The sequence below is a fragment of the Falco naumanni genome, chromosome Z (assembly GCF_017639655.2).
Source record: "Falco naumanni isolate bFalNau1 chromosome Z, bFalNau1.pat, whole genome shotgun sequence".
Classification (NCBI taxonomy): Eukaryota; Metazoa; Chordata; class Aves; order Falconiformes; family Falconidae; genus Falco; species Falco naumanni.
The window spans coordinates 41,364,206-41,391,603 of record NC_054080.1 but is presented as its reverse complement, the minus strand read 5'-3'; the positions used below and the strand labels follow the sequence as shown (position 1 = coordinate 41,391,603).

Genomic DNA, 27,398 nt, shown 5'->3' with positions numbered 1-27,398 from the left:
GAGGAGAGAGGTACGACTCAGCCTTTGCCTGGAATTTAACTGTTGATCTCTGCTCAAGGAGTGCTCAAGCAGTCCTTCCTGGGGCCTTCTCAGCAACTCGGTGTAGTCCCTGTCCTCTCTCAAGTGAGGTCTCACCACAGATACGTGGCTTCAGGTGAGGGTAGGAGGTCAGTGGTAGCCACTGCCTTGTAAGACAGACACTTGTTTGAGGGCTTCAGCTAAAAAAATCATCAGACATTAGGTAACGTATTTCTGATTCATAACGCATAAAGCATTCCAGATAGCAGCCTTTGAGCCACAAATGAGCTAGGAATGGGATACTGATGGCTTAATCACATTTTAAACTCATGTGCCCCCAGTCCTGGATGCTACAAGAGGCTTGTAGTGTATCTGCCTAATTGCAGAATTTGTGACTCCTGTTTTTTTCAGTCCACTTCTAGAACAAATAATGATTTCATTTTCTGTTTACTGTTCAAACCTTGGAACATCTGAGAAGGCACAAGACTACAAATTTGTTTTCCAGAGATTAAATTCACTGATGTGAATTATTTGAATTGAGCATATCCAATATATCTTGAAACAACATTTTGAGAGCAGTGAAGGTTTCCGAAGTTGAAAGCCATTTTTCCATCACCTCCTCAGTGTCTTGAGCCCATTGTGGCTCAGACCTTGTCAGACAAGGAGGAGGTGACTGCGTGGAGGAATGATTGTGTCCTCAGTTTTCTCTTCATGTTCCCTATTTTCTTGCTGAGCTGCCTACTGCTACATAGCAAGATAGCTCATAGACAGGCTGCATATCCAGGATGTACCATGTCCTGCATCCAAGAGAAGCATTATAGAAGCTGGCTGCAGTTTGAAGACAACAAAGTCCAGCTGGAAGTTTGGCTGACTGAGGAGAGCTTGGATATGTTACAAAGCAGCTACAGTTGCCATCAGACAGCACAGTAGGATAGTAGAATTGAAGGTGAATCTGGGGTTGCTTCTTTCTCAGGTTGCCTTTTTATGCAGATATTTAGTTTATTCAAATTCTAGCATCTGTCAGAACATGGAGAGTTGGTCTACATGGAAAGTTTCTGGTTGCTATTATTTTTTTAAGTCTGCCTAACCTTGATGACACCTCTTTTCATATGACTGTGGAAGCTTATCTTGTTTGAGCGTAGGCTGTTGAGGACTTTCTTTTAAAAAAAATTGGAATCTATTACTTACAACTATCTAAAGGCAACACTGGGAGCTCTGGATAACACTCAATCAATCTGTTAGCTTGAGAACCCTGTGATTACTTCCATTATTTCTGTTCTAACATTGTCATTCAGTCACGGAGAGGCCTGTAACGTGTGTGTGCACAAGATCACAGGACGGCCGAGTAGCCTGCAGAATAGTAAGGAAGGCACCAGGGAGAAGATCGCTAAGGCCATAGGAGAAGGGCAGTGGGTGACACTTTCAGTCCTATTTAAGACTATATTTTTTAAGGCAATATTTCTGCAAGTATGTTTTACTTGTTGCTGAATTATCTAAGACCTCATGATAGAATATAATGTGGATGAAGCAGAAAGATTTATGGTGTATTTCCCCAGGCTTTTCACCATAGAAGTAGCTTTTCTTTCTTTCCTACTGCAGGCATAGTTTTTTTGTAAAATACCTTGCCTGCACAGCATATGGAAAGTTGCTTTGTTAGTTTTCCTTGTATCAGCAAGTTGGCTGAAATGCTCTTCACTTACATAATGCTTTCCCTGTATTCAGGATCATAATGCGGTATATTTGGGGGAGAGAGGAGAGACTGTAACTGTTTCTGCAGAAAATGTGAGTAAAATGAGTTAAGATCATAATATTGTCAGTCGGGTGGGTGGCATAAAGCCATTCTCACACAACTACTTCATTGTGCATGAGGTCTGCTTATGAGACCAAGGCTATAAAGTGGTGGCATCTTATTTCACTGACAGAAATCCATTAATGCTAATACAAACCATATAAGGTGCCTGTTGTCCTAAAAGTGGTGAGAATTCTGTTTAGGACAAAATAACTTTGATTCACTGATCTTTCCTAGCCCATGAAAAGCTGGCAGACGTGGAAGTACAAATGAATTATTATGCAATATCTGTCTTGCCTCTTCCCATCGGATGGTGACTGCATTGAACTAGGCACATTCTCGCATTGCATTATTCAGCTGTCCTGCCGGTTGTGGCTGGGCATTGTTGGAAGGCATCCACATGGAACAGAGCTCTGTAGAGTACACTGTAAAACTGGGTGGGAAAAGGGGACTACCCAGAAAAGGTCAGCCCATGCTTACGGGCAGACAAGGCACTGAGGGAGCTTTCCTTTCAGCACAGCCACTGGGCTAGTTCTCCCTTGGGGCAGGGGTTCAGGAGCAGTCTCCAGCTTTTGAGTAAAATCAGCAATGTGTGGCAAATACCTTGACAGCCTTGCCAGTGCTTCTTGACCAGACTATGTAGCAACAGATAGGCACATTTCAGATGTGGTGTTGCAGCCAAAGAGGGAGATCTACCATCCCTTTCCTTAACCTGTGTCATTGTTCGTATGAACATCTATTCAATAGATGAAAAAGGTAACATCTTGAGCTGATGAGCATATTACAGGACATTACTTTCTTCAGAAGGTAGGGATAAGTGAATACAATAATATTTTTTTTCTGCAAACTAAAAATGGTTTCTCTATTTATTCCATATTTAAACATACAGCTTATTATTCAAGTTCAAGCCAAGTCAGGAGATGCCTTATTTTTTATAGGAGAGCATGTTTTGCAGGATTTGCATAGCTGCTGTAAAAATTTATCACAGATGCAAAGTAAATTTCACCTGACTTTTCCTTGCTTGATGTTGTATTCAGAGCATTATTATGGCACTAGAGATAGGTAAAATTACATTGAAAAAAAAATTATTTGCAATTGAATTGCAATTACTGATTCAGTATTTAGGAATTAGGAACTTAGAAAAAGCTCTGTAGAGCAATTAGCCCGCATGCCAGACTGGTTTCTGGAATAAATCAGATTTGATGTTTGTATACCCAACCGTTACTGAGGTGGTACGTTCATTAAATGAAAAAAAAAAAGAAGATAGAGGAAATGCAATTTTTTTTAAAGTAAAATCTCTGTACTATTATCAGCCTGATGCTTTTCACACTTATACTCACAGAAATAATTATCACACACACACACACACACTTTTCTCCTGATACTTCCCCTGGCAAACACTAACAAAGAATATCTCTTTGTCCTAGAAAATCTTTCCCATTTTCACTAGTAAAGGGACTACTTTCAGAGTACAGTAGACTTTCTCTGTCTCCTACAAAGTAAATTGTACTATTAAAAAGACTAGAGCAGCGGCCACTTGTCAAAAGGTCCTCTGTGATACTGATATGTTCGGAGTCTTCACCCTGCTCTATGTTCTTACTTGTGTTGCATCTAAATGCAGTTTGCAGGCTCTTTGGTGCAGATGGTATTGGTATTACTGCTGGTAAAGAGTTTTCCACAAGTGTGCACTCACAGGAGTTGGGTTTTTTTTCACAACGAAAGGAGCTTTGGAAAGGGTAGCTTCTAGGAATATGGCACTCGATTTCCAAAGATGAGGCCCAAAATTCAGTGTGAGGCTAAGAAAATTGGAACAGGATGAGGGAAAAACATTTCCAGTAACAGCAGTGGGAGTCTTCCCCGGGACTGATTCTGGCTCATGTGTCCGTCATAACTGAGTGGATGTGTTGGGACGAATTAGTAATACTGACCAAAAGATAATCTCAAGGAGCTATCATTTGGGTTTGTTTTGTTGCTACATGCAAAGTATGGGAGCTTTCCCAGCCCATTAAGAATAGAAAAATCTGTCCATCAGCGTTAGTTCTCCATAGGGCATGATCAGAGCACGAGATTTATGGAGCACTGGAAATAGCTTTGCACCAGTCAGCACTCCTCATCCTGCACCCCTCCAGGAGCCAACAGCAACACGTGCGTTCCAAGTGATCTCACTTGCTGTTGGGTGGCATTAACAAGAGTTTCCAAGGACCTGACCGGGGCCATTACCGGTACTGTTCACTTACCACCCTTTATATTTCTAACTGGCTTTGGGACTTAGTTTCCTCCTTATCTGGCAGCACAGCAACTAAGCAAGACTTGGAGAGTGGGGGAGCTGATAATAAGAGGGAACCAGTTATGGAATTGAGTTGGTTTGTGGGGTTTTTTTTACTGTTTATCCAAAGAATGCATAGAGGAAGGAATTGGAGACAGTTCCTGCTCTTCTGTGTCCTATTGTCGAGACAGTTTAGTGGTGGAGTCCTCTGGGATTCTGAAATCAATCCCAAAGGTGTTCTGAATTGGGTGGAACTGCTTTATACAGTGTTATACAGTATTTCTTTGTAGGGCAGTACAAACCTAGCACTGTAATAAAACCACCTGGCCTTGTCATGAAATGTAAAAGGTTACTCTGTTTGCATATGTATGACAGCACCGACATAGCATCAGGATATCAAGGAGAATATGGTCTGAAAAATGCAAACAAAAGCTCCTAGCTCTCACCAGTAGGTTTTTTGTTTCATTATGAACCTGTAGGCATTTTTGTGCTTGTGTGGTGCATCCTCTTTGGTCTTGTTTGTTTTGTTTATTTAAATTCTGGGGAAAAAAATAATCTGAAAAAACTTTTTATTTAAAATGAACTGATTTTGAGGCTACATCCAAATAGCTCATCTAGTACTTCTTATTCCTATATAAAGGCTGCCTGCAGATGCAGGTTATGGCTGGATAGGAATACAGAGCTGGAAAAAATCTGCTATGCCATAACCCTGTGAGGTCTAAATAGTGCAAGAAACAGGACAATTCAAAGCTGCTAACCATAGCTGGTTCTGACATCATTACCTTAGCCACACAGATCTGGTCCCACCACTGAGTCACTGACTACACTGATTGGGTTAAAAGTCTGCTGTCCTCCTTTCAACTCTGTGCCATTTAAATACCTTTGGGGTTGCAGTGACCTGGAGAGGAGTTTTAAATTCCACATCGGGTAAGCATCATCCCGCTGCAAGGGAAACTGTGTTCTCAGGAGCAGGGCGTAAAAGAGAAGGTGACTCAAAAATCTGAAATACGGAGTAAAATCTAAATGTTCTCATTTTGGGAATGAGCATATTTCTTCTGAGTTTATAAAATCAGTGTATTATTTAAGAATTTTTGAGGGAGGTTGGTGAAAAGGGTTTGTGAGACTGATGTCAAAGGTCCTTGCCTTTAGAGTCAAAATCAAAAGATTAATTGTTCTGAAAATTGGAAGCAAAGTTCCGAACTTTTCAAGATTGGAAGGATGTGAGCACAGGCTGGGCAGGCCGGCTGTGACCTAAGCTATGGAAAAGTCAAGCAGCCACATTGTTCATTGCCTGGAATATGAGTGTCATTTTCATATGGAGCATCATGTTCTGTCAATGACAGTATTCTTGCCTGGAAATCACAAATGTTTGGATCACAGTCACTGTGGGAGACCGAAGATAAAAGCAAGATGCTTCTTTTGCCTCTAGTTACAAGAGGGAGGAGATCGAAGTAGAGGGGTGGAGAGAGGGGCACAAGCAAAGGGGGATAGCTTACTGTTGCCTGGATACTTGCAGCAGCTTTTCCTTTTGCTGAACAGGAGTTATAATTTAATAATAATTGGTAACAGACGGTTAGCGTGCTTGATCTCAAACTCTTCAGAGTTGGATTTCTTCTTCAGATGTATGGGTGTTTATGCACTTTTTCCCACTAAAATGCTTGGGTTTATAAGCCTGGCACGCTTATATGTGCGTGTATAAATAGCTTGTGTCGAAATGCATGTACAAGCACTGTACGGGTAAAAATGTTAGGCAGACTCAGTCCAGAGACAGTCAGGAGGGACAGTGTGATGGGAAATATTTGAATCATTTGCTGTGTTAATATATATAAAAAAAATTATGGTGATACCAGAGGTGTTCTGGCCATTATTGTAGATGGAATTTCAGTAGAGTGATGTTGCGGGGGTTGTATATGAGATGGAGAGGCAGTTGTGGTGATGCATTTTGGATAAGGTGTCAGTTAGGACATACACATATGCCCAAGCCAGTCTTACCTTGCTGAAGGTATGGGGCTTGTCCCAGCAGTGCTTCTCGGTGGAGGCTGCAGTATGAGGCTGTTTGTGCCTGAGGCTGGGACCTGGTCTTCCTTCCCCTCCCTCTGAGGTGCCGGGTCTCCCAGCCCACTGCACCCAGTCCTTACTTGCCCCACAGCCTGTGCCTTCACACACGTGGCTATCCTCACTGCAGCATCCAGCAGGGAGAAGGGACAAGTAGTGATGGAGGGCAGGCAGGAGCAAAGCCCCGGGAGCACCTCAGCAGCCCTCCAGCAGGGATGGGGAAAGTGCAGGCGATGTAGGGTTAGGTGCAGGTGCAGGGCTAGCACTGCGGGCAGCGGGTCTGGGACCCACCCTGTTCTGGTGAGGAGTCCCATGGAATGCCAGCACATCTCCCAGTGCTGAGGGCGCAGGGAGGTTTGCAGGGCAGTGCAGGTCTTTATTCTGTCACCAGCCAGGAAGCAGCCCTGCTCCTCAGAGCCAGCAGCACCACAGCAAAGCAAAGCTCAGCACACATCTCCAGTGAAACTGTTAAAAAGGCAGCCAATGACATCTTTCTGCCATCTCCATCTTGCTGCAGGCTGCAAACAGCACTAATACTGACATGCTGAACGGGCAATACTGAAGAGGCAGGGTGAAGGGGAAGCATTTGGTTCCAGTATAAATAGTGTACATTTTTAATTAAGACTTATTTTTAAAAGCCTTTGTTTTTCAAGTTAAGTGAGTTCGCGTGCTGTGTTAAACGTTTCCTTACCTCACATGCACTATGATATAGGAGCCCCTCCCCCAGCACGGAGATGGTGGCAGGCAAATGGGAACACAGTGAGAAAAGCCTTCGGGCACAGTGGGGATGCACTCTCCCAGAAGATGCTGAAACTGTCACACTATCTTGGTGCTGGTGGCCCTCTTCTCATTTAACTGTGCTGTAGGTCACTGTCCTGTCATCGCTTTGTCAGCCTGCTGTAAAAGAAAAATGAAAACTGGAGGCCAGTTCCTGTTGTGTGTCCATCTCCTGCTAGGCATGGCCAGGAGGGGCAGGCTAAGGAGCACTGAGATTACAGAATTAGTCATCCTAACTGAGCCACTTATTCATAGTGACAGCTTTGACACCAGAAGAGAGACCCTGCCTGTGCCACCTTTGAAGAAGGATTAGACATGGCTTCTTAGTCACTTGCTTTTTCTGACTTCTTTTTGGAATTTTTTTTTCTCCCAGCGCAGATGTCATTGATCACAGATGGGGCCCACATAGGGAGAACAGTGTCTGGTCTCTAATTGGGACCTTTTTGTTTGAGAACCTGAGGTGGGGGGGAAATGGCGTTTGTCTTTTCCGAACAAGTCCTCAGTGTGTGCTTCATTGCAGGGAATGAATCTTGTCCTGAAATGCTGCCCTTTGGTCACTATGCCTTTCTGATCACAGAGCGCGGCGTGAATGCCCTCTGCTCTGCTTGGACTTTCCTAGGCAGCATGTCTGGTGATTCCTGGGCTTCTGTGTGCTTAGGTAGCAAAGAGCCTCCGCACTGGCTGTGGATAAGCACGTTTTATTTGGAGGTGGGAGTGAAGTCATGTTTACAGTCTGTGGAAGCGGGGGAAAAGGGATCTGATCAAGTTGCTTCTAAGCAAGGCTGTGGTACTACAGAAACTTTTTTAACAGTAAGACTCAGCTGTGTTACATAGAACAGGGTGAATGCTGAAACAGGAGTGTGCAGCTGGAGGGGAGGGGAGAGGACGGGAAGGAAAAACACGCCTGTAAATCACTTTTATAAAGGTAAGAAGGTTCAAGCCTGCACCTGTTGCTACTCAAGGCTTGCACAGCAATATAAGCATGCTGCCTGACCTGCTGGCACGCTTGCGCAGTTACAGGTTCAGATGCTGCCAGTTGTGCCAAAGTCTGCCGTTGACCAAACAAACAACATTTGTTTTTTAAAAGCTTGATTGTACAACACCTCTCTTTTCTGTCACTAAAGGGAAGCAGTTCCTGCATGAGCTCTACCCACGGGGCTCCGCCAGAGATGTTGAGTGGAGGAGGGAGAGGGAGGGCTTGCAAGTCCTTCTCCCCCATTGCCAGCACCCCTTAGAGTGTGCAGTTGCTTGATCTATGCAGAAATACAAATTGGAAGGGGTAAAATGAATTAAGGAAATAGGATATTGCTACCAATATTACCAAAATGTAAAGTCTGGTAGTCTGCTGAAATTAGATTTTAAGTTGTTTTTCGATGACCAGTTCATACTCTGGGTTTTTAAGTATTTAGACCTCTATGTAGTTGTGCTCAAAATGACAATTAGCTCCTCACAAAAATTATTTTGATTAGCCAGCCCATTATTACCGTGGGGTTTTCTGAATGACTGTGCTACATTTTGCTGGGTTGTCTGTGACCTAAGATACTTATACTGTGGGATGCACAGAGGGAAAGGAAGTTGTCTGAGGTGGCAGGAATTGGCATGGGGCTGCCCAGTATAATCATGGGGTTCAGTGAGCTCGAATCATCCTTGGGTCCAGCTGACCCTGTCCCCACTGGACAGCAGCTCCTTCCAGTACTCAAAATAAAATGCAGCATGAGTAAGGCTACCAAAAGCCATTTTTTAATTTGAAGTGTTATCATAATTTTGACTGTAGCTCTGGAAAATTAAGCAATTGGTACTGAGAAAGAGCATTGCACTGTAAGAAACTGTAAGCATTAATTGAACCTTGACACTATGAGGGTTTTGGGGAAAAAAGGTTGTCATCAAAGGTGCCTGCTGCTGTGATGCTCTGTCGGGCCTGTGGTTTATTTGTCCCTGCAGTGTTGTCAGAGCAAGTGCTACAAGACCTGAGAGAGAACTTGGGCTATGAAAAGACCAGGAGTTTTTGGTCCAAAATACAAGTTCATTTAAGCTGTCAGACAGCTTCTTTGCTCGGTCTCCTGACAACCTCTTGGCATACACAGTAATCGCAATTACAGAATCCTTGTCAGAATGATGAATCCATTCTGATTGCATCCAGTAGGATTTTGGCTACTGCGGACAGTGTTTCAGATTGCCAGACTGATACTCAGTCATCACAGTTGTAACACGCATGGCTGTTTCTTTGCTCCCTCTGAGCTCTTCAGCATCCCTGAACATCTTACTTGGGTAAATGTTCATGAAATCAAATTTGCATGATAAAGCTTGCATACATTGTGGCATAAAAGATAGGAATGCCCATCTGAAATTCAGACAATATAGAATGAAAAGTCACTGACGCAACCTGGCTGGTGTATTAAAGACTAATTATTTCAGCTAAGACTGAGGGAAAAAATTAAATCATTAAATGCACTGTAAAATCTGCTATTCTTAAACTGTACTTGTTCTGTGTTAAGCAATTGTAAAACCTGTTTTTTAGTCCAAGTATTGCCCTGTAACATGTGGCCATGTTCCTTAATTATCTAGGAAAATGATCTAATATTTTAATCTACTTCACATGTAGATAAGAAACTGGAGACAAATGCTTTCAGATGGAACAGCTCTGGAGATACCAGCTTCCTTCTTGTTGATTAAAACTAATCTATAGTAGCATAGCTTGTTTATTTGAAGAAGTTTCTGTGTCTTTTTTCATCTACAAATTAGACAGAAGTCTGGTCTCTGAGACTTTAATTAACACTTAAGATTCAAGTTGTTCAAATAATCTTTTCAATAGAGTCTGAACCTGTGTTTTATAAAGATCACATATGCCTCCTACCTTCAGTAAAGGTTCTGTTTTGTTGGACAATAGCTCTTTACTGTATTTCAAATTACCCCATTTTCTAAGATCTCTGTGTTGCTTTTGTTCAGTGATTTAGATTTGTTGTTTCATGGCGCCTTTTAAATTGGATCCAGCTATTAGCAAAATGTACTCATTTTCCGTGAAGCTAGTCCCATTCTGCAGACCAAAGGCTTAGTAAACTCTAGCTCCACCCCCTCCGCCCCCCCTGCCCCATCATTTAATAAAGGCATGGTTTAAATTACTTGCTTTCTAAATCATGTTTGTAGACCTTGGAAGTAAAATATTTATTTTTTGCTTGCATATGTATTATCGAAAGCATGAGCAAGCCAGATCATTACAATCTACCGTATGAAGCATTCTGTGAGGATGTTTGTTTTAGGCTTGTCCAATCATTTGTGCGAGGCAGGGGAGAATAATATGGATTATGCAAAGCAATTTATCACCTTGGTAAAAAAAATAATAATCACTTTAATTTAAGATGTGTTCGAGATAGTTTAAAAAATACTGTTTCTCAAGTGTGTCACTGGGAGCTTTTCTTTTGAATGTCGTTTATTTGATGCCTTAGATGGGTCTGGTCAGTCAGCTTCAAGCAGCATTTCCCAAAATGTCTTGGCCCAGGTTGCTAAAAGAAAGGGACTGTCTTAGAGCTGGATTATTAGTGTATTTTATGTAAGTATTTATAATCTCATGCATAATTGTAAGTATTTATATAATCTCATGCAACAGCTTGCATTGTCTGAAAAGAGACAGCATAATTTTGGGTTCTTGACATCTTCCATTGCCCTGTCAAAATGCAGGTAGTGTTTGAGCTGCAAATAATATTGTGCAATACTGTGTATTTTTCGTAAAATGAAATTAAAAGATAATATGAAACCACTGTAATTATTTGTGTAAGCTGCTGCTCCCAAATTTGGGACTGTCTGCTGTCTGACAAGCAGCATCCCTTCAAGACATTTCATCTAGGTGTTAGCCAATACTTAGATCTTGATGGGCTCAATATTTATGAACATCTAAGAGCTGGTTTCCAAATGTCGTATCTAAGACATTGAGTGTCTCCGTGTCTTCCTGCCACAGAACTTTGCCTCAAAAATGTACCACTAATACGGGTAGTGTCTTGCAAAACTCACAAGCCGGCAATCTTTGTTTAGCTTAAAAAGCCGGTAGTGGAGACATCCACACCAGCTGCAGAGGCAGGGTGGGAGGAAAGAACAATTTCCAGGTGATGAGGGGATCCATCCACGAGGAATCTGAGGTCCCAGCAGACCTCCATCACCCGCCTCAGCCACCTCTACCCATCCTCAGGGGTACCAGCCATCAGTCACAGGCTCGGAAGGACAGCTCTCAGCCTGGTATCGGAGGCTGAGAAAGTAAGTTGCGTTTCCAACTCTGGCACGTGGGTCCTTGCAGCTCCCGAACCAGTAAGAGTGCGAGTGGGTAGGTGGGTGGTTACAAGTGTTGCTTCAGATCCAGATGAAGTCATATGTGCTTTCTGCCAGCAATAACAGGAAGGATTGCTGTAAATTACTTTTCAAGTTTAGTTTATATTGTTTATGGTGCAACCAGCCAAAGTGACGTGTAGTGTACATCTCTGAACCATGCAGAATAGCACAGAGAAATGTGCAGAGAGAAAATCGGGAGAGGACTAATGAATTCTTATTTTTGCCACCGAGTATTTGCTCCTGGGAGGAACGGAAAAGCCAAGAAGAACATACACAGGATGCGGTGTGGTTAGCTCAGTCCTACCACAAGCTACTTAGTTTTCAAAATTTCCTTTCAAGACTGATTTGTTAAGAGTGCCTGTTCACATGACTCATTCATTAGGCTGTGAAGCTGTGGGGCCCATTTTACTTTTCCTGCTCTGAGCATTGGTGGAGACGTTGAAAACTGATTTTTTTTTTCCATCCTTCTCTTATGTGAGTAAAATTCTCATGTTTGTGGTATCAGCTGAGGTCATGGATTGCACTACAAAAATCACTTCCTTACAGTATGAGTATCTGAGAAGCGACTGCATGTGCTGTAGCTGCAGTAGCTGCAGTAGCTGCAGTTCATGTTACCTGGCCGTCTACACACCATGCAGCATGGGGGGTAGGGGGGCAGGGGAGTAACCAATATGTATGTTGAGTCCAAGTGGTGGTGAAGATTTCAGCAGATTTTTGTGCAGGTCACCCCCTGCCCCTCTTGCACTTGGAGGCAGCCTCGGTTTCTGTGTTCTCCTTACTGGGGTCCTGTATAAGACAGGGGAGAGCTGGCAGGGCCAACTAGCTGTGCTGGTTTCAGAAGTGTTTCAGCGGTGACCGGTTCTCCCGCAGTTTGCCCATGAGAGCATTTGGGGCTTTTGGAAAACAGGAGGCAAACATGTAATCTGAGGATAACAGACGTGCTGCTCCTGCCCCAACTGGCAAAGCGCCAGCATTTCAGATGTGGAAGTGTGCCAGGATTTGTACTTACCCTGGGAAAGAAAAGGGAAAAAGCAAAAGAGAGAAAGAAAAGCGTGTGCTGTCCCAGATCTCCCTCATTACATAAATATTTTTCTTTTAAACTGGTTGAAAGGAGGTTGATTGCCAAGAACAGGAGACCTATGGAGGAAGGAACAACTGAAGGGAAAGGCACAGCTTAATTGTTCTGTGTTTTCCAAAGCCATTGGGATTCAGATGATCAGGCCGTGATACAAATGTAAGGCATACATACATGACATGAGTATGTGAGGAAGCAGGACGACACAAACACCTTTACAGAGAGAGCTTCTGTTCTGCTCTCCATGCAGCTATTATGGTTGCACCTGGAAAGGTGTGTTGGGGACAAGCTGCTCCGTATCAAAAGTACTCAGAAATTCAGGCCCTAAAGTCTTGTCATCTTCTCCTTTAGGATCCATAAATATTTTAATAACTGCAGGGGAGAAACCAGCTTCACTGGGAGGTATGAAGAGGGCTCCGTCCCAGACTACTTTATAATCTGCTGTTGAAATATTCCCTCCGAAGGCACATTTGAGACCTTGAGCAGACACAGAAACTGGACTTGATTGCTTCACACACTGAAGTGCTGTAACTTCTGGATCATGAGATGCAGAAGAGCAGTGAGCACAGGAGAGGACCACAGTCCCTTTCTCCTCACATTTCTCATACATGCTGTGAAAATACAGAAGGACTTATTTTTTAAAAAATATATGACAGAAGGTGCAGAATGAAGTATATCAGATGAAGATATAAAACCTTTTAAATCTGTTAATAATTCTGCTGGGTTAACTCACCCTACAGATGAGAGTGGTGTGTGCTTAATTTTTGAGCCTTGAAGGTTTGATCCAGGCATGGAGCCACTCAATACTATGAGAAACATCCTGTAACAAAGCCGGATTGCCTGGGAAGATTTACTGGTGAAACATTTAGTGTCTCCAGGGAGGAGCGGCAGCTGGGTAGGGTTTTGAAGGTCTACATTATGGATATGGGCATCTACAGCAAAGTGAGTTGAATCTTGGAAAGCTATTTACTTTTGTAGATTTAGCTCTGGTTCTGCTTTCAGGAATCTTAACAGCCGGTATTGTGTCGGCAAGAAGCTTTAAGCTTTCATTCCCTACCGTGCAGTGCACCATAACTAGTTGTTCAGTATCCTGCATGCTGTGAGTGCAAACTCCACTCGGCCACAAAACCCCTCAGCATTTTATTTCATTCATAAGCTGTGTTAAACCTATTTCTGTAAGAGGTGAGCTGGAAAGAGATACCAGTACCCAAAAAGGACTCCTCCAGGATCTGTGAACATTTATCACTTGTTAATTATGCTAATAGAATTAACATCTAATTATGTAAGCCTATGAATTTTTTTTCTGAGATACAATGTTGGCAAGGAGTAGGACGACAAGAGAAGTATTTCTAAATACCCGATTTCCCAAAGCAACAATATACTTAAGTGTGGCTTTCCCCCCAACTCCCTTTCTGGCTTCCATTCTCAATGTTATCAGCAAATCTATCATTCAGGAAAAGGTTCATGTTCATTTACTTGATACAAGCACAATTTGGACTCAGTTTTGAAAAACACTAGAACTGCTAACATTTTACTCTTACTATGAAAGGTAATTGTTATTTTAGGTGCCTTGTCTTTTTGAGAGATGCTAAGAACAAGGCTGAAACCAAAGGATTGGGATGTTTTTATTGCACTTAACTGTTTTCCTCTCAGAACAGTGCTGAGCCACTAATGGAATATAAAAAGTTAGGCTGATCAGTGCCTACAACTGAGGAAGCTTTGCTGGAAAGTAGGATGACATTTATGCCACAAGAGTGGCTAAGAACAAAGTCAGAAATTTAAACGAACAAAAACTAAACACCAAAAAACCCCACAAACCAAAAAACCAACCACATATAATTCATGTTCACACTGTTTCAACAAAAATGTTTCAACTGTGATTTGCTTAGAAATTTCCATACTTTTTATTACAGTGTGTTAATAACTGGTTTTGTCAATGTGCATTTGGTAGAACAGCCCAGCTTTTTAAGTATAGATGGATTTTAAATGCTTTGCAAGGTGCTGAAGTTCTATTACTGGGAAAGATAACAGTGGCAAAACTTGTTTCATTTACCTGAAGGCACCCTGTTTCATGGCTTTATATCTAACTCTTATCCTTTTGGCATGGATTTAATATTGGTATAGAATTATATTTAAGCCTTTTTATCACTTGGATTGTGCACTTACATAGGGGACATTATCAATTATATTTTGTGGCTCTTCCAGATGTTTGCAGTGCTAATTTTCTTTCCCTGCCCACTTCTAACAGGATTAAAAACAAACAAACAAACAAACAAACCTCTAGCATAACTTAAAGGGAAAAAAAGCCAAGGCTGGAAACAGTGGAGGTGAAGATGCTGCAGATCTGTGCTTGCGTCTGGGTTAGTTTACTAACATGGAACCAGGAGTTTATCTTCAGGCATCTGGGTTTCTGAAGCCTGGACTCATGTGCACAGAGCGCTGCAACTCTGCCCTGCCAACCAGCTAGTTTCAAAGAGGCACCTGCTGGGCCGCTGGGGAAAAAAAAACCCCAACCCACCAAAAACCCCAAACCCAACAACAACAACGATAAACCCAGACTGGTTAGAGATGTATTGTTTATCAACACACATACACAATATAGTTTCTTTTTTTTTCCTCTTTTCTTTCCAAAGGTTCGTCATCGGTGGTGTGAGCTTGTTGTTAAACACAAGTACGTGTCGGGGTATGGAGACGTTGAGAAATTTCTCAGAGAAGATCAGGTCAGTTACATTTAATTAGTGTTTTCGAAATAGCTAACTTTTGTACACCCTTAGTGCAAAATTAAAAAAATTTTTAAATACATTTTCTTGCTGCTGTTTATTAGAAACTTGAATGTGTATTCAGGTTTTGCCTCTTTTGCCCCTTAGATATTGTAGTGCAAGGAAGCCACCTAGGGGTATTCAATAACACCTAAGAATGCTAATCTGGTAAGTGATGAAATAGGGTATATTTCCTCCTCTCTGCTTTTATGCAAGCCAGAGGTAGCAGTGATGCTAGGAAGATAGTGCTCAGCATTGGCTCCTTTTGCAGGATGACAAAGGTAAGTCTAGCTGTGAATGTTAACACATGTGCAGTCAAGTGCTGCTGTGAGTTCAGTTTTCAAGACAATGTCCAGAAGGAGAAGCATAGCACAGTGAACCCAGAGAATGCAGGCCTCTCCATGGTTAGGGAAGTGCTACCAGAAGATTTGAAGGTGTTAAAGTCTGGCCATACATGAGGTCTTTACTATGGATTTATATTTAGGCCATTATGAACTTAGAATTCTAATTGTACCTCTGTGTTGTTCCTTCTATTTCACTTTTATTTATTTTTTATTCACCATGAACTCTATAAAATCAAGAGATTCACTGCCTAGGATGACTGTTATATTTTTAAAATGTATGTAAAAAGAAGAAAATGTTCCAAGATATGTCAAAGTCTACACAAGAGATTAATATCTTTACCTTTTATGATGACAATGAACAAAGCCATTTACAGCCAATGAGACTTTTGTGCTTTCAGGCAAATACATTTTTTCACAACAGCACAGTAAAATTACTGCAATCTCTTGCACTCTTTCTTCCAGCTCTGAAGTATACCTCCTATTTATATCTCAGCCAATAAACAGGCCCCAGACTTGCTGGCAAGCTCTTTATTTAAAAAACAAATCAAAACAAAAGCCCCAACAACATAAACCAATGTTAATTGTGAAACTAAAGAGTTATATATATATATTTGTGCATATTTTTCATGCTATGAAAGGATGGACATAACCACTAGCAGAAGCTGGGGTGGGGGCGGGTGGGACAGATAATCCTTGAGTTTGTAAAACCAAACCTATTGAATTGTGTTATGTTTGGAACAGATTTTATGCCAAATAAAGATCAACATTTTGTACAGCTCAGGGAAATACTTTTTGCAACATTTTTTAATGTAATCTCCAATATCTTTTATTTCATTTACTCCAACAGTACATACAGTTTATGGCACAGCCATCTTATGGAGTGATTACAACTCAAATCAGAGCAGTTGCACATCCTTACTGACCATGACAGACCTGGCTTTTTTTAAGGTCTGGGAAAAAATGACCCATGTGACTATTTAAATCCTTTTCAGGTTTCCAAAAACCCAGTGTGTTTGCTGCATGTTAATGTTTAGACTTGGGGGAAAATTATTAACACGGGCTAGAGAAGGTACTTCCTCTTCATAACAAAATCCCAACATTTTGAAATTCTCTATGAAAGCAACTGGAGCCCAACTCCAAGGCTGTGTGCATGCCTGGTGTGGCTGCCAGACCCTGGTGCAGCTGCAAACTGCGGGAATCTGAGTTCTTGGGTCTCTGGATGTCAGAGAGCATGCTTGGGGGATTGGCAAGGAGTCTGGCAGGTTTCTGCTGCTCTGGGATTTTTTCATTTTATTTCAGTCTTCATTAAAATTTAATTTCCCTTCTTGTTGAAGCCTTTTTTTTTTTTTTTTTTTTTTTTTTTTTTTCTTAAGGCTTACCACCCAATGCTAGAAATTGTGAGGAAGAATATTAGAATTTGTGGGGTTTTAATGCTATACAAATTTTTACTCTCCTGCAACTGTCCAAACATTAAGTACAACCATAAAAGTCAGTGTGCTAAACCGCTAATATTTTGTCACGTGTATAATCCTATTTTGGTAAGTGCAGCTTAACACTTACTGAATTCCTGTAATTAGGTGAAAAAACTGTCTTATCAGAAAAAAATGGCAATCCCCAATGTTTTCTGTCAAGTTAGCCAGTGCTTTGCTACCTGCCATCACAGGGGCCGAGATCTCACCCCTCAGGTGCCCCATTATCTTTCTTGATAGCTGCTATGCCCAGAATGAGTAATTAGGAAAACCCTGCCTTCTTACCAAACCAGAGTTTATGCATGTTCAGCTGTATCTCAGGTGTTAAAGGTCTGAAATACAGACCTGGCTGCATTTGGTTGATGTCCAGTTGCAGATTTGCTAAATGGGAATTTTAGAGTGGACTCTTTTGGTTGATGTCTTCATCATATTCATATGTCTGTATGTAAACGTCCCAACTGGAAAGAAAATGTGTATCCTGTTGAAGAAGGGACAAGCTGTTTTCTTAAGGGGCATTTGGAAGTATTTCAGGTAGTGGATAAAAAAAAAAACAGGTTTCAACTTGAAAAGGGGCAAGAAAAATGGAGTGAGAGCATCTTCTTGTCATGACACAACATACACCTCTTATATTCTGTTCTTACACACTCAATGCACCATATAGACAACCATCCTTAGGCTAATGAGAACCAAAGAAAACTACTTTTGGGGGAGGAAGGGTTCCAGAGTATATGGCATTTTCTGTGTTTTGAATTGTCTTTTTTGTTGTTATTGTTTATAATTAAATTAATACTAGGAGTTTGGGTAACTAGTTGTTACTGGCGGGTGATGCAATGCCTGTGCTTTATGTTCCTCTTTCAGGCAATGGGTGTGTACCTGTATGGTGAACTGATGCTGAATGAAGATGTGAAGCAACAAGAACTTGCACATAAATGCTTTGCTGCAGCACGAGAACATATGGATACATCTGCAGCCAAAGTGGTGGCAGAGATGCTGTTCTGAATAGGTGATTTTTCTTTTTTAAATTAAACACCCTGATTTTACCTTATGCAGAAGGAATATGCAGAGCTCACTAAAAACAGTAAACTTTGGTGTGCTATACAGCTTGTGGCTGCTTAGCTCAAGCAGTAATTCTTCTTGTTAACTATCTTGCTGCTTCCCACCCCCCCACCCCCTTTTTTTTTTTAAGCGCAGCTGCTGGAGCAGTGAGTTAGGTACGTGTAGGCACTAGCTGGAGAGCATGGAGCATGGCTTTGTTGTAAAATTTGTAATGGACTCTACAAGAGACAAATGTAAGTCCAAATGGCCAGCAGAAGGCCAGGCTCCACCTGCAGTTGTTTCCCATTCTGTATTCTTAAATCTGCTTCGAGAAATTGCAATTTTGCAGGGAGTATTCCTGTTTAACGAAGCTGTGTGATGACTTGATAGGCAGCACAGTAAGAATCTGAGCCCACAGTGGAGGTATGAAGCCGTGCACTTGGAAGCAAATCAGAATCATGTGAGAACAAACTGCTAATTTAAATGTTTTTGGGTTAAATACAGTGAGGTCTTTGAAGACGGATCTTGACATTAAAAAAGTAGCCTTAACATGAAGAAGCTCTTTAATATCACGCTGAATCTAGCTTGTTTCTGAAATTAATGGGGAGGAATCACCAGAGAAAAAGCAGAATTTCAAGAAATATTCATGAAACAGAGATTGTTGCAGGCTATAAACTGGTAATTTGAAAAGATATTCTCCATGGCTTAGTCTGTTTAAGTCACCAGAGGTAACCTTACAGTGTCCATACATGCATGTTTAACACATAGACAGTTAGGATTGGTATGAAGATCTCTTCCAGCACAGCATACCTCAGATTTTTGCTTAATGATATAACTCATCTGACAGACCGATTGCAAACTTTATAGTCGATTTGTGGTATCAAAATTCAGATATCTAATTCAGCACAATCATCATTTTCTAATTGGTACCAAGCAGAAATCTTAAATTTCTTCTGGTCAGGCCTGTACATGTAGCAGTACTTGACAGTGATAGTACTCGATAGTTCAATTTGTGGTGGCTACTTTCTTTATATGAAATACAGCAGATTATAGATACCACAAAAGCAAGTTTGTTTACAAACAGCCATGTTGTTCTTCTGTATAAACAAGAAGTATGCCTGCCAAGAAGACTATTTGGGAAAGGTGGATCAGACTGTAGAGTGCCAGGATACCAGTTATATGGTAGGAGGGCCACCTTCTGAAACAGATAGGGCTAAGAGACTTGCTTGTGCACTCCCAGTTATTGAGGACCCACAGGAATTCAACTTACATTCAACAAGTTTTCATCTGGTAGATGCCTTCAAGTATCTGAAGTTCAGAAACCCAGAAACATGGAGATGCAGTTTGTTCTGGTACTACTGTACTAGGAGCTGCCTTCCTGTAGTTCCTCCAGTAGAAAAATAATCATAAAAATTCCTACAAGCTTCTGGTGGCGAGTATCTAGCACAGGAAAATTGCATGGTATGTATGTGTTAGCAGTAGTCTAGAATTGCCCCTTTGACTTTTCAGACAAAGAAAGACTAGAAGTGCATGGTGAGCTGTAACATAAAATGTACAGATACTGTTAAGAGTACAACACTGTGTGACTGCACAGCTTTCTTTCAGTGTTGTGGCTGTTTGGGTTCCTGGCATGATGATTTGTGACTTAAGATTAAAATCACATTGCCAGGGATTACCACACAGCCGTGACCGCAGCTGCTAGTATGAAACTCACCATAACTATCCAGTCCGTGGTGCACAGTTTGGAATCCTCTCCGTCCATGAAACAAAAAAAAAAAAAAAAAAAGAGGAAAGCAGCAGACACATCGTGGAAGAACCTCCTCCAATAATTAGCTGTTCCGAGACAGATACCTCTCTGGTGAGGTGCAGAGCTTAGCTGATTGGTGAACAGTGATTGTTTCCCTCTTTGTTCACAGTGGCTAAGTTCTGCACCTGAAGAGAAGGGGAGAGGAGACTTTGCTTAATGTCAGCCTGCGTAGGGCAGAGGGCATTTGCTGGCTGAGGTACCTTGCTGCTGAACAGGCAGTTTTACAATGAATGCGCATGTGTGAGATGCAGTATATCAAGGATAAGAGGCAGAGGTGGCTTGGGGAGGACCAAAGACTCTTGGTTCTAGCTGAGGATAAGTGCTCCTTAAATTCTTGGTCTGACTGCAAACATAAGGCATCGCCTACAGTAATTTGGTTACCACTCTTTCCTAAAGGTTAGAGGAAATAAATGTTTGTGACTTCGAACTGGAATCACCTATAAAGCTTTGTTTTGTAGTCTTCTCTTTAATGGATGCTGTCATGATCTCTCTGCAGCTGTAGCTTAGCACTCTGTCGTTCGCAGGAAATGGTGGCAGCTCCAGTCAGAAACAACTTAACGGCTCCAGCTCTTGTTCCAGGCTGTTGATGGACTCGTCCTCCAGTGCCTACTGAGCTGATATCAGTTCTGATTTTACACACTGGCTCAGTTCAGCAGGAACAGGAGTCGAGCCCTAGAGCAAAAAACCAGATGTACCTTTGAGAAATGTTCTTACTGTTTTCTCTGAAAAAACAAGTTAGTATAAATTACGATGTCCTGATGTTAAACACTAAGCAGCCTAAGGTGGAAAAGCTACCTCAGTACTGTTTAAAGAACTGTTGGCTTAAGACAAGAAGGTATGTGGATATGTAGCACATCACACAGTATTGCTCTGGTAACTGACCTCCAGTGTTATTTTCAGAGTAACCTGCTAACAGTGAAGAGAATGTGCCTGCAATGTAGATCTTCCCTGTCTTCTTCAGACATTGTTGTGGTAGCTCTAGAAATCATTGTTAACTCTGTAACCATAGTTATGCTTTACCAGTACCATAAAAAATAACTCCATTTGGAAAGCTGGGGCAATCATGAATCCATAGATGTGCCTTTATCGTGACCAAGTGATAACTTTTACTGCTGTTTCTGTTGCAGGAAAGATCACAGAGAAACTCTTAACATACCTCCTCCTAAACCCTGATGATACTAGGATTTCATTGACCCAAGACATCAAGGGAAGGATTATGTGACTGCTAACACAATTAGCTGACAGAAACATTTACCTCTCAGTATTTATGACTTCCAGAGGCTCACTGTAACCAAAAATGCACATGCACAAAACAAACTACACACGGCCCCACACACCCCCACAGCCCCACACACACACCCCACACCACCCCACACCCCCCGTTACTGTGGCTTTAGGTAGTTCTGTAATACAAAAAATTTGGAGTTTATCCTTGTTCTTGATACAGTCATTCCAGTTTGCATAGGCCAAGGACTCTTGATTTGAACAAATTTATGCACTCCAGTAATGTGGCCAACATTAATAATCTCTGAAATTCAGTGAAGCTGTTTTCTGTACTTGAAGTTTTGTTTGTAACTTCTATGCCAAGTTAAAATCTAGCATAAAATTAGCAGGAGCTGGGGTGGGGCTGGGGACGTTAATTGCAAACAGAAATAATCTGTGAAAAGCAACCAGCTGTGATCCTGGTGATGGGATGGGACTGAAGGAAAACCAAAGATCAGCATTCTCTCTCTGTGTTGTTTAGGTTAACTTTTACCTGAAGTGTGAGGTCTTCCATTTTGTGAAAATGTCTTCCATACCCCTGTGCTGCTTCTTTTGCGCAGTGATTTATCAAGCATAGCTCTTCTTTCCTAGGAACTTACTGCTCCACTGATCAGAAGACATCTTAATTGTTCCTCTCAGAGAGTAAGAATTTAAAATACATAAATCTGTGAACATGTTTACTTTGTACACTACTGTTTTACATCAAATACGCTTGTAAAAATAAATACTTTTTTCAAGTATGTGTAGTCTTTCCATTGCACAGTGCTTCAACATTAATTTATAAAATGAGGGGGTAAAATGACCCCATTTCTGCTTTTGCAGTAGGAGAGAATCAGCGGAAAGTCATTATTAGTGGATATTAACAAGAAAAAATAAATGTGGCAATTAATATCTTTTTTTAAGTTCTTGTGCCCAGAATCTAAAGTAAGAGCCTCCCTCAACAGCGGCTTTGGTCCAAAGAGTACAGTTTCTCTTTACCTCACTACCTTTTCTGACCACCCCCTGTCTGCCCCCCCACAGTGTCAATACCAGAATTAGGGACACTCAGCAACTTCTTTCAAATGCAGCAAGAGTTAGGAAATTGTCCAAAAAAATGCTGAGATGCCACAGTGACTTCTAATGTAGTTAGACTCACACATGTAGTTATTAAAGGATCCTGTTCACAACAGAGTTATGCTTCATTTCACAGGTTTTTCTGCAAAGGCCAGAAATGGAAACCAGTTTGCTTTTTGCCTTTTCCTTTTTGTGAGGGAAAGAACCTGGAGCTGGATAATGTTCTTGCACAAGATGCCCAGAAATTTAATACGTTGTAAGCCTGTTCATAGCCAGTACTGTTAAAATTACATGGCAGGTAAGACACTCCATACATTTGCAAAGATCATCAGATTTTTGTTCTTTCAAAACAATCAACTTTTCTTACCTTTTTTCCAATACTGAGCACAGCAGTTTTTTATTTTGCTTGCTACAGCTGTTCCAGTCTGTCTCGGCAGTATTAACGTGAGCATGAACGTGAACAATGATTTCCCTCACAACTTTGTGATCTGTCATGCATTGTAGCAACTGAGAAAATAAAACACCAACACAAAAGAGTGTAAAAAAATAGCAAAGAGGTGGTAGCCCTGGCCCTGTAACTGGACTTCTGAGGCTTTTGTTGATAATCCATGACTAGGTAGAGGGAGGCTCCAGATTAAGAAGGAAGCTTCAGATACTCACTGTCACCATAACTCATCAGAAGTAAGAGAGAACAGGAGACCTCTGTATGATATAGTAGCTTCGTTAACAATGTAAGCATTACCATTACTTTTAAATCCTGAATCATGTAAAAGGCTCTGGGAGTGAACCATAAAAAGTGTCATTTAATTATTTAGGTAAGGTTTTAACAGGCCCCATGGGGAGCTTAGCAGAATAAAACAAAACCAATGTTACTGGGTATTTTACTCAAGATTTCCTAAGATGGGTGTTTCCATACTAATTTCCTGAGAGGAAGAAGCTGTCAATTCTAATTATAGTAAATAAAAACAAACAACAAAAAAGTCTATTTCCAAACTTACTGTAACTAAAATCACTACTGCAAGTGATGGTTTATCAAATGGTTCCTCCATCCACACCTGACTGTCAACGCACTAAAATCAAAGTGAATCTGCCCTTCATTGTTTTAAGTTGTTTGTTCTTAAGTGTAGCCAGGCATTTGGGGAAAGTGGAAGAAAAGCTACAACATTAAATAGCTGCTCAGGGGTGAAACCCAAGTCTTCCAGGCTAACATACATGTACATACCAATGTAGGTGGCTATGAGAAGCACAGGCATTCATGTAGGTGTGTCCTTGCCCTATTTTCAGTTTTATTCTACTATTTCATTATCAGGCCCCTCTGAGTAAAATAAAGCATTTTGTTTTGAAAGGGTTTTTTCCCCAATCCCTAATACAGTCCTTTCCAAACACAATGGCAATTTTACTTTGAATAGTATTGGAAAGCCCGATGCAGAAGGCTGGACTGCCTCCTGCTTGTTAGGCCAGCAGCTGGGTAGGATTTCACTGGTTCTTTTTTCTGGATGCAGCTTTTAACTGTAAAAATGAATCTCAGCTCAAGCTAGAACTGTATCTGTGTAGTTAGGCAAGGATCACTATCTGTTTTCCTGTGCCACTTAATGGGTCATTTCTTCAAAGTAAAGACTGACCATCTCAAGGGGGTGACTTAGGCAAGTCCCTTTCCCCTTCAGAGGAGACGCATTCCTGGTCATTTGCTTTCTGCTGTAAACACAAAGCATACCATTTTGCTGACAGCAGTTCTTCCTCTTTGTTTTTCTGTCTTTGCTGGGAGGTGTTTGCAGCTGCTGCTGGCTCTGGAGGGAATTAGTTGTACCCTATTGCCCATTCCTCGCACATAAGAGGGAAGGAACAAGGGCTAGCGTGGAAACAACAGGTCTAGCCAGAAACACAGCCTAAGCAAGTGGGCAACTTGAGGAAACAAGCAGGACTTAATCCATAAGGAGCCTATATGGATTTCAGACACATAAAAAGCACTGTGAAAAAGGATATTACGAAGACAAAACAGAAACATTCTGTAGTGCTAGGCCGTGATAATGTATCATGCAGAGTACTACAGCCAGCCTAGTTTATCTCCACAGCTGATGAAAATCTTGACAGCTGTTATTTCTACTACAGAAAATTTTAGCTGTTTTGTTAGTAGAGTTTCCAGGTGTAGACTCCTCTGCATATGTAAGTATGCAGGAGAAAACCATGGCACCTCTGTAAGAATGAGCAAGCAGCTAAGTTAGTGTGCCGTTATGTGCCTAAAGCTTTACTAGGTTTGGGTTGATCCTTCCCATGCAGAAACTGGGCTAGAAATACCTGGAAGACTCAAGCTTTTCAGGACAGGGTCACCCCCAGGCCCCTGTACCACAGGCGGGTGGTGTTGGGTGATAGTGGGTCCTGCACGTGCTGCGATGCTGGTGCATGAACGAACACGAGTCGCATGTCACAGGCTGTCCTGCTGCAGGGCACTGCTGTCCTGGCTGTTGTGCTTGAAGAGGGAGGAATTTCCATGCCTTCACTGGTCTCCCTTTCTATATGTGTGATTTAAGAGTCAGGAGTAGTTGTATGTAAATTATCTAAGAATGTTCAAATTTGACACCTGGAACTTAATGGTATTTTCCTCTGAGCAAAGCAATCTCATGTACTTCTACAGGAGACTGACATTTGACATAAACCCACATACTGAGTACAAAGCCTTACTCTAATTCACTGCAAACCTTGTTCGAGGACACTAGTTCTTAATATCTAAAAGTTAATTAGTATATATTGCGGTCTTTTAAAACTGTAAGATATCTACCTCCGTGCTACAATTTGCACTATTTGTGAGACAGATTTAATGCCTTCTGTAACAGGCAAAGATTTTAACAGATCTGTATGTGCATTCCTGTTCTTGGCTCCAATCTTTGATGCCTAGACTAGCAGCCCGAAAAAAAAAAAAAGAAAATTGCAAGAAAGGACAAGGAAGCAACTGAAAAGAGGAGCCTGACTCATCTCAGGTTTCACCACAAGTATCCCAAGTTTAGGCTCATAAAAATACTGAAGCGAATGTACACACTAACATGGCTATGTTCTCTTGTTTCTGTGCGCACAGCATATTGGGAAAATTATTTTAAAAACTTACCTTGCTGGCAGGCTGACATTTTTTGCCAGTGAAATATGGCAGTGCATAAAGAAAGGGAGACATTTGCACAGTGCTTGGGAGATAAAGTGCATTTATCTGTTTATTGTGAATAAAACTGAGGACATTTTTCCAGCATAAAACTAAGGACCTGATTGCTGCTGCTTATAAATACCAGAAGAGCAGGCATTTGTTGTAACTGTTATTTAAAGGTATTCAAGAAATTGCAGCTTTTTCATGATAATTTACACATCAGAAATTTACAGCTGATCATTGCTTTGTATTAGCACAGTACCCCAACAGCAGTAATGCCCACAGTACTGCCATGCAAAAACATGTTTTTGCTTGTTACCCTCATTGTAGAGATGACAGTTCTTACATGCCTCTGAGCAGCAGCTGAGCGTCATTATAACCTTCGGATGCAACTCACTTCAGTCATCTCTGAAAAATTCTGTTTCTCTGACTACTTCCAGGCTTTTCCTCTGGGCTTGCTGGGAGTGGTGTCTCAGCACTGGGTCTCTCTGCTGAAACTCACTCTTGGACATTTTATTCATGAACCAATGGTGGTTTTTTTGGCATTAGCATCATCCCTAGCCATCTTGACTAGAATCTGCTAGTTCTAAACAGACTAGTTTGAGAACCTGGTGTTTGACACCGTAATGTATTTCACTTGCTCTTTAATCCTGAAAGGACAGCGGTCATCATCTACTACACAGAAAAAAGTGTATTTTTTTTAACCTCACGTTGTTACCTCACAGTATCATCTGACTTTGTTCTTCAGTTGTTTTTGTATTTGGTAGTAACAGCGATCTGCTTTACAAATGTATCCCCTTTACAGTCGAGTCTTGTAAATGCAACAAAACTAAGAATTAGTGTGCCAGCAGCCATCTTACTCTATTCTGCATCTGTTTCTCAGTGTGCTTGAAACTCATCTGTTTGCCAAAAAAGTTTCATTCCAATTTGTTCAATTTTACATCTGAAGAGTACTATTCCTTTTCCTTGTTCCCTAATGCAAAATGTAAGCCCCCCTCCCTCATGCTGCCTTTCACATGCCCCTTCCCTACAGCCATGGCATCATCATTTATTTTGAACTCTCTCTTGTTCCCATCGGTACTACAGCAATATTACTCCTCAATACTGCTATTAAGATTTTGTCATTTCCCATTGTGCCCTAAATTCATTATCACCTACTATTATCTCCTTTTGACTACAAGAAGGCTTTTAAATAAGCTCCCAATTTTACTTGAGGGAAAAAATTGTCCCTGTTTGCTTGAATATAAAAAAAATGCAACTACATGACATAAATGCTTTTTTTTTTTTTACATAGATGAAGAGTCAGATGAATAATCACTCACAAGGTTGTCCATTTTATGGTTTCTATACATACCTCCACTTCTCCCCAGTAGCTGCCTCTCCTCACTTCTGTCAAATCACAGGAATGTGCAGGTTTTCCACTTGATAGCTGGGAGGAAAGAGTGGGAATTAGGAAGCAGCCATACTAAGAAAAGAGTAACACAGTCTCACTTAAGCTAGCTGCTTCTTATTTACTGATATCACGTAATGCCAGCATCACCTGTAGGTTAGGTGTTGTGCTGAGAAATGCAATTGCTCTACACTACAGAACAAAGGTCAGTGCTAAAGTTGGTGTCTTTTCAGAATTATAATTTATATTTTGGCATCAAGAGCATCCAGCACCAAAACCACAGGCTTATAACAGGCAAGAAACAAAATCACCAGGAATTATTCTGCTCTCTGCCTTGAAATACAGCTAGTAAAGACTGTTCTGGTATGTTTTAGAGGTGGTAAGACTAGCGCAGTCAGGAAGGAGCTGCTTTCAAAATGTCTGAAAAATCAGAGCTAAATGGTCTTTCACATTCACAAACTGCAAAATGATGGAAGTGGCAGCACAACAGGAAGTCGCAGTCTTTTTTGATATTTTCTTTAAATACATATGGATTGCAAGACTCTTCAATACATTTTGAATAACTGTCCCAAAGCAGAGTTACTGTTAAAAAGTGGCATACCATTACTGGGCTGTTCAGTTGCCTGATTTTGAAAGCAGAGTGGCAACAGCATGGGTATAATACCAACTCTCCTCTTCTTTAAATATTCTGTGAAAAGTTTGACAAGTCTGAAAAAATCAGGCCAGGGAACGCCTGACTTGCAGACTGCTGTGTGCTTAAACATAGAATCATAGAATTATTTAGGTTGGAAAAGACCTTTGAAATCATTAAGTCTGTCAAATTAAGAAGGGAAGTTTCCTCAAACCCTTTG

At 41.3% G+C, this 27,398-nt stretch overlaps 1 protein-coding gene across 3 annotated transcripts in view; it reads left to right on the top strand.

The window, feature by feature from the left end:
• The window catches only part of LOC121081017 (aminopeptidase O (putative)), a 204,851-nt gene extending 183,137 nt beyond the window's left edge, over positions 1 to 21,714 (top strand). For 2 of the 3 annotated variants that reach the window (XM_040579584.1, XM_040579583.1), the window contains 3 exons: positions 14,931 to 15,017; positions 17,728 to 17,872; positions 20,839 to 21,714. In XM_040579584.1, the coding sequence (XP_040435518.1) occupies positions 14,931 to 15,017; positions 17,728 to 17,868 (228 nt within the window). In that variant the 3' untranslated portion in view covers positions 17,869 to 17,872; positions 20,839 to 21,714. Of the gene's footprint in view, positions 1 to 14,930; positions 15,018 to 17,727; positions 17,873 to 20,838 lie in introns of those variants that run through there. The other variant, XM_040579586.1, reaches the window with a different exon arrangement.
• Positions 21,715 to 27,398: the final 5,684 nt, after the last annotated feature.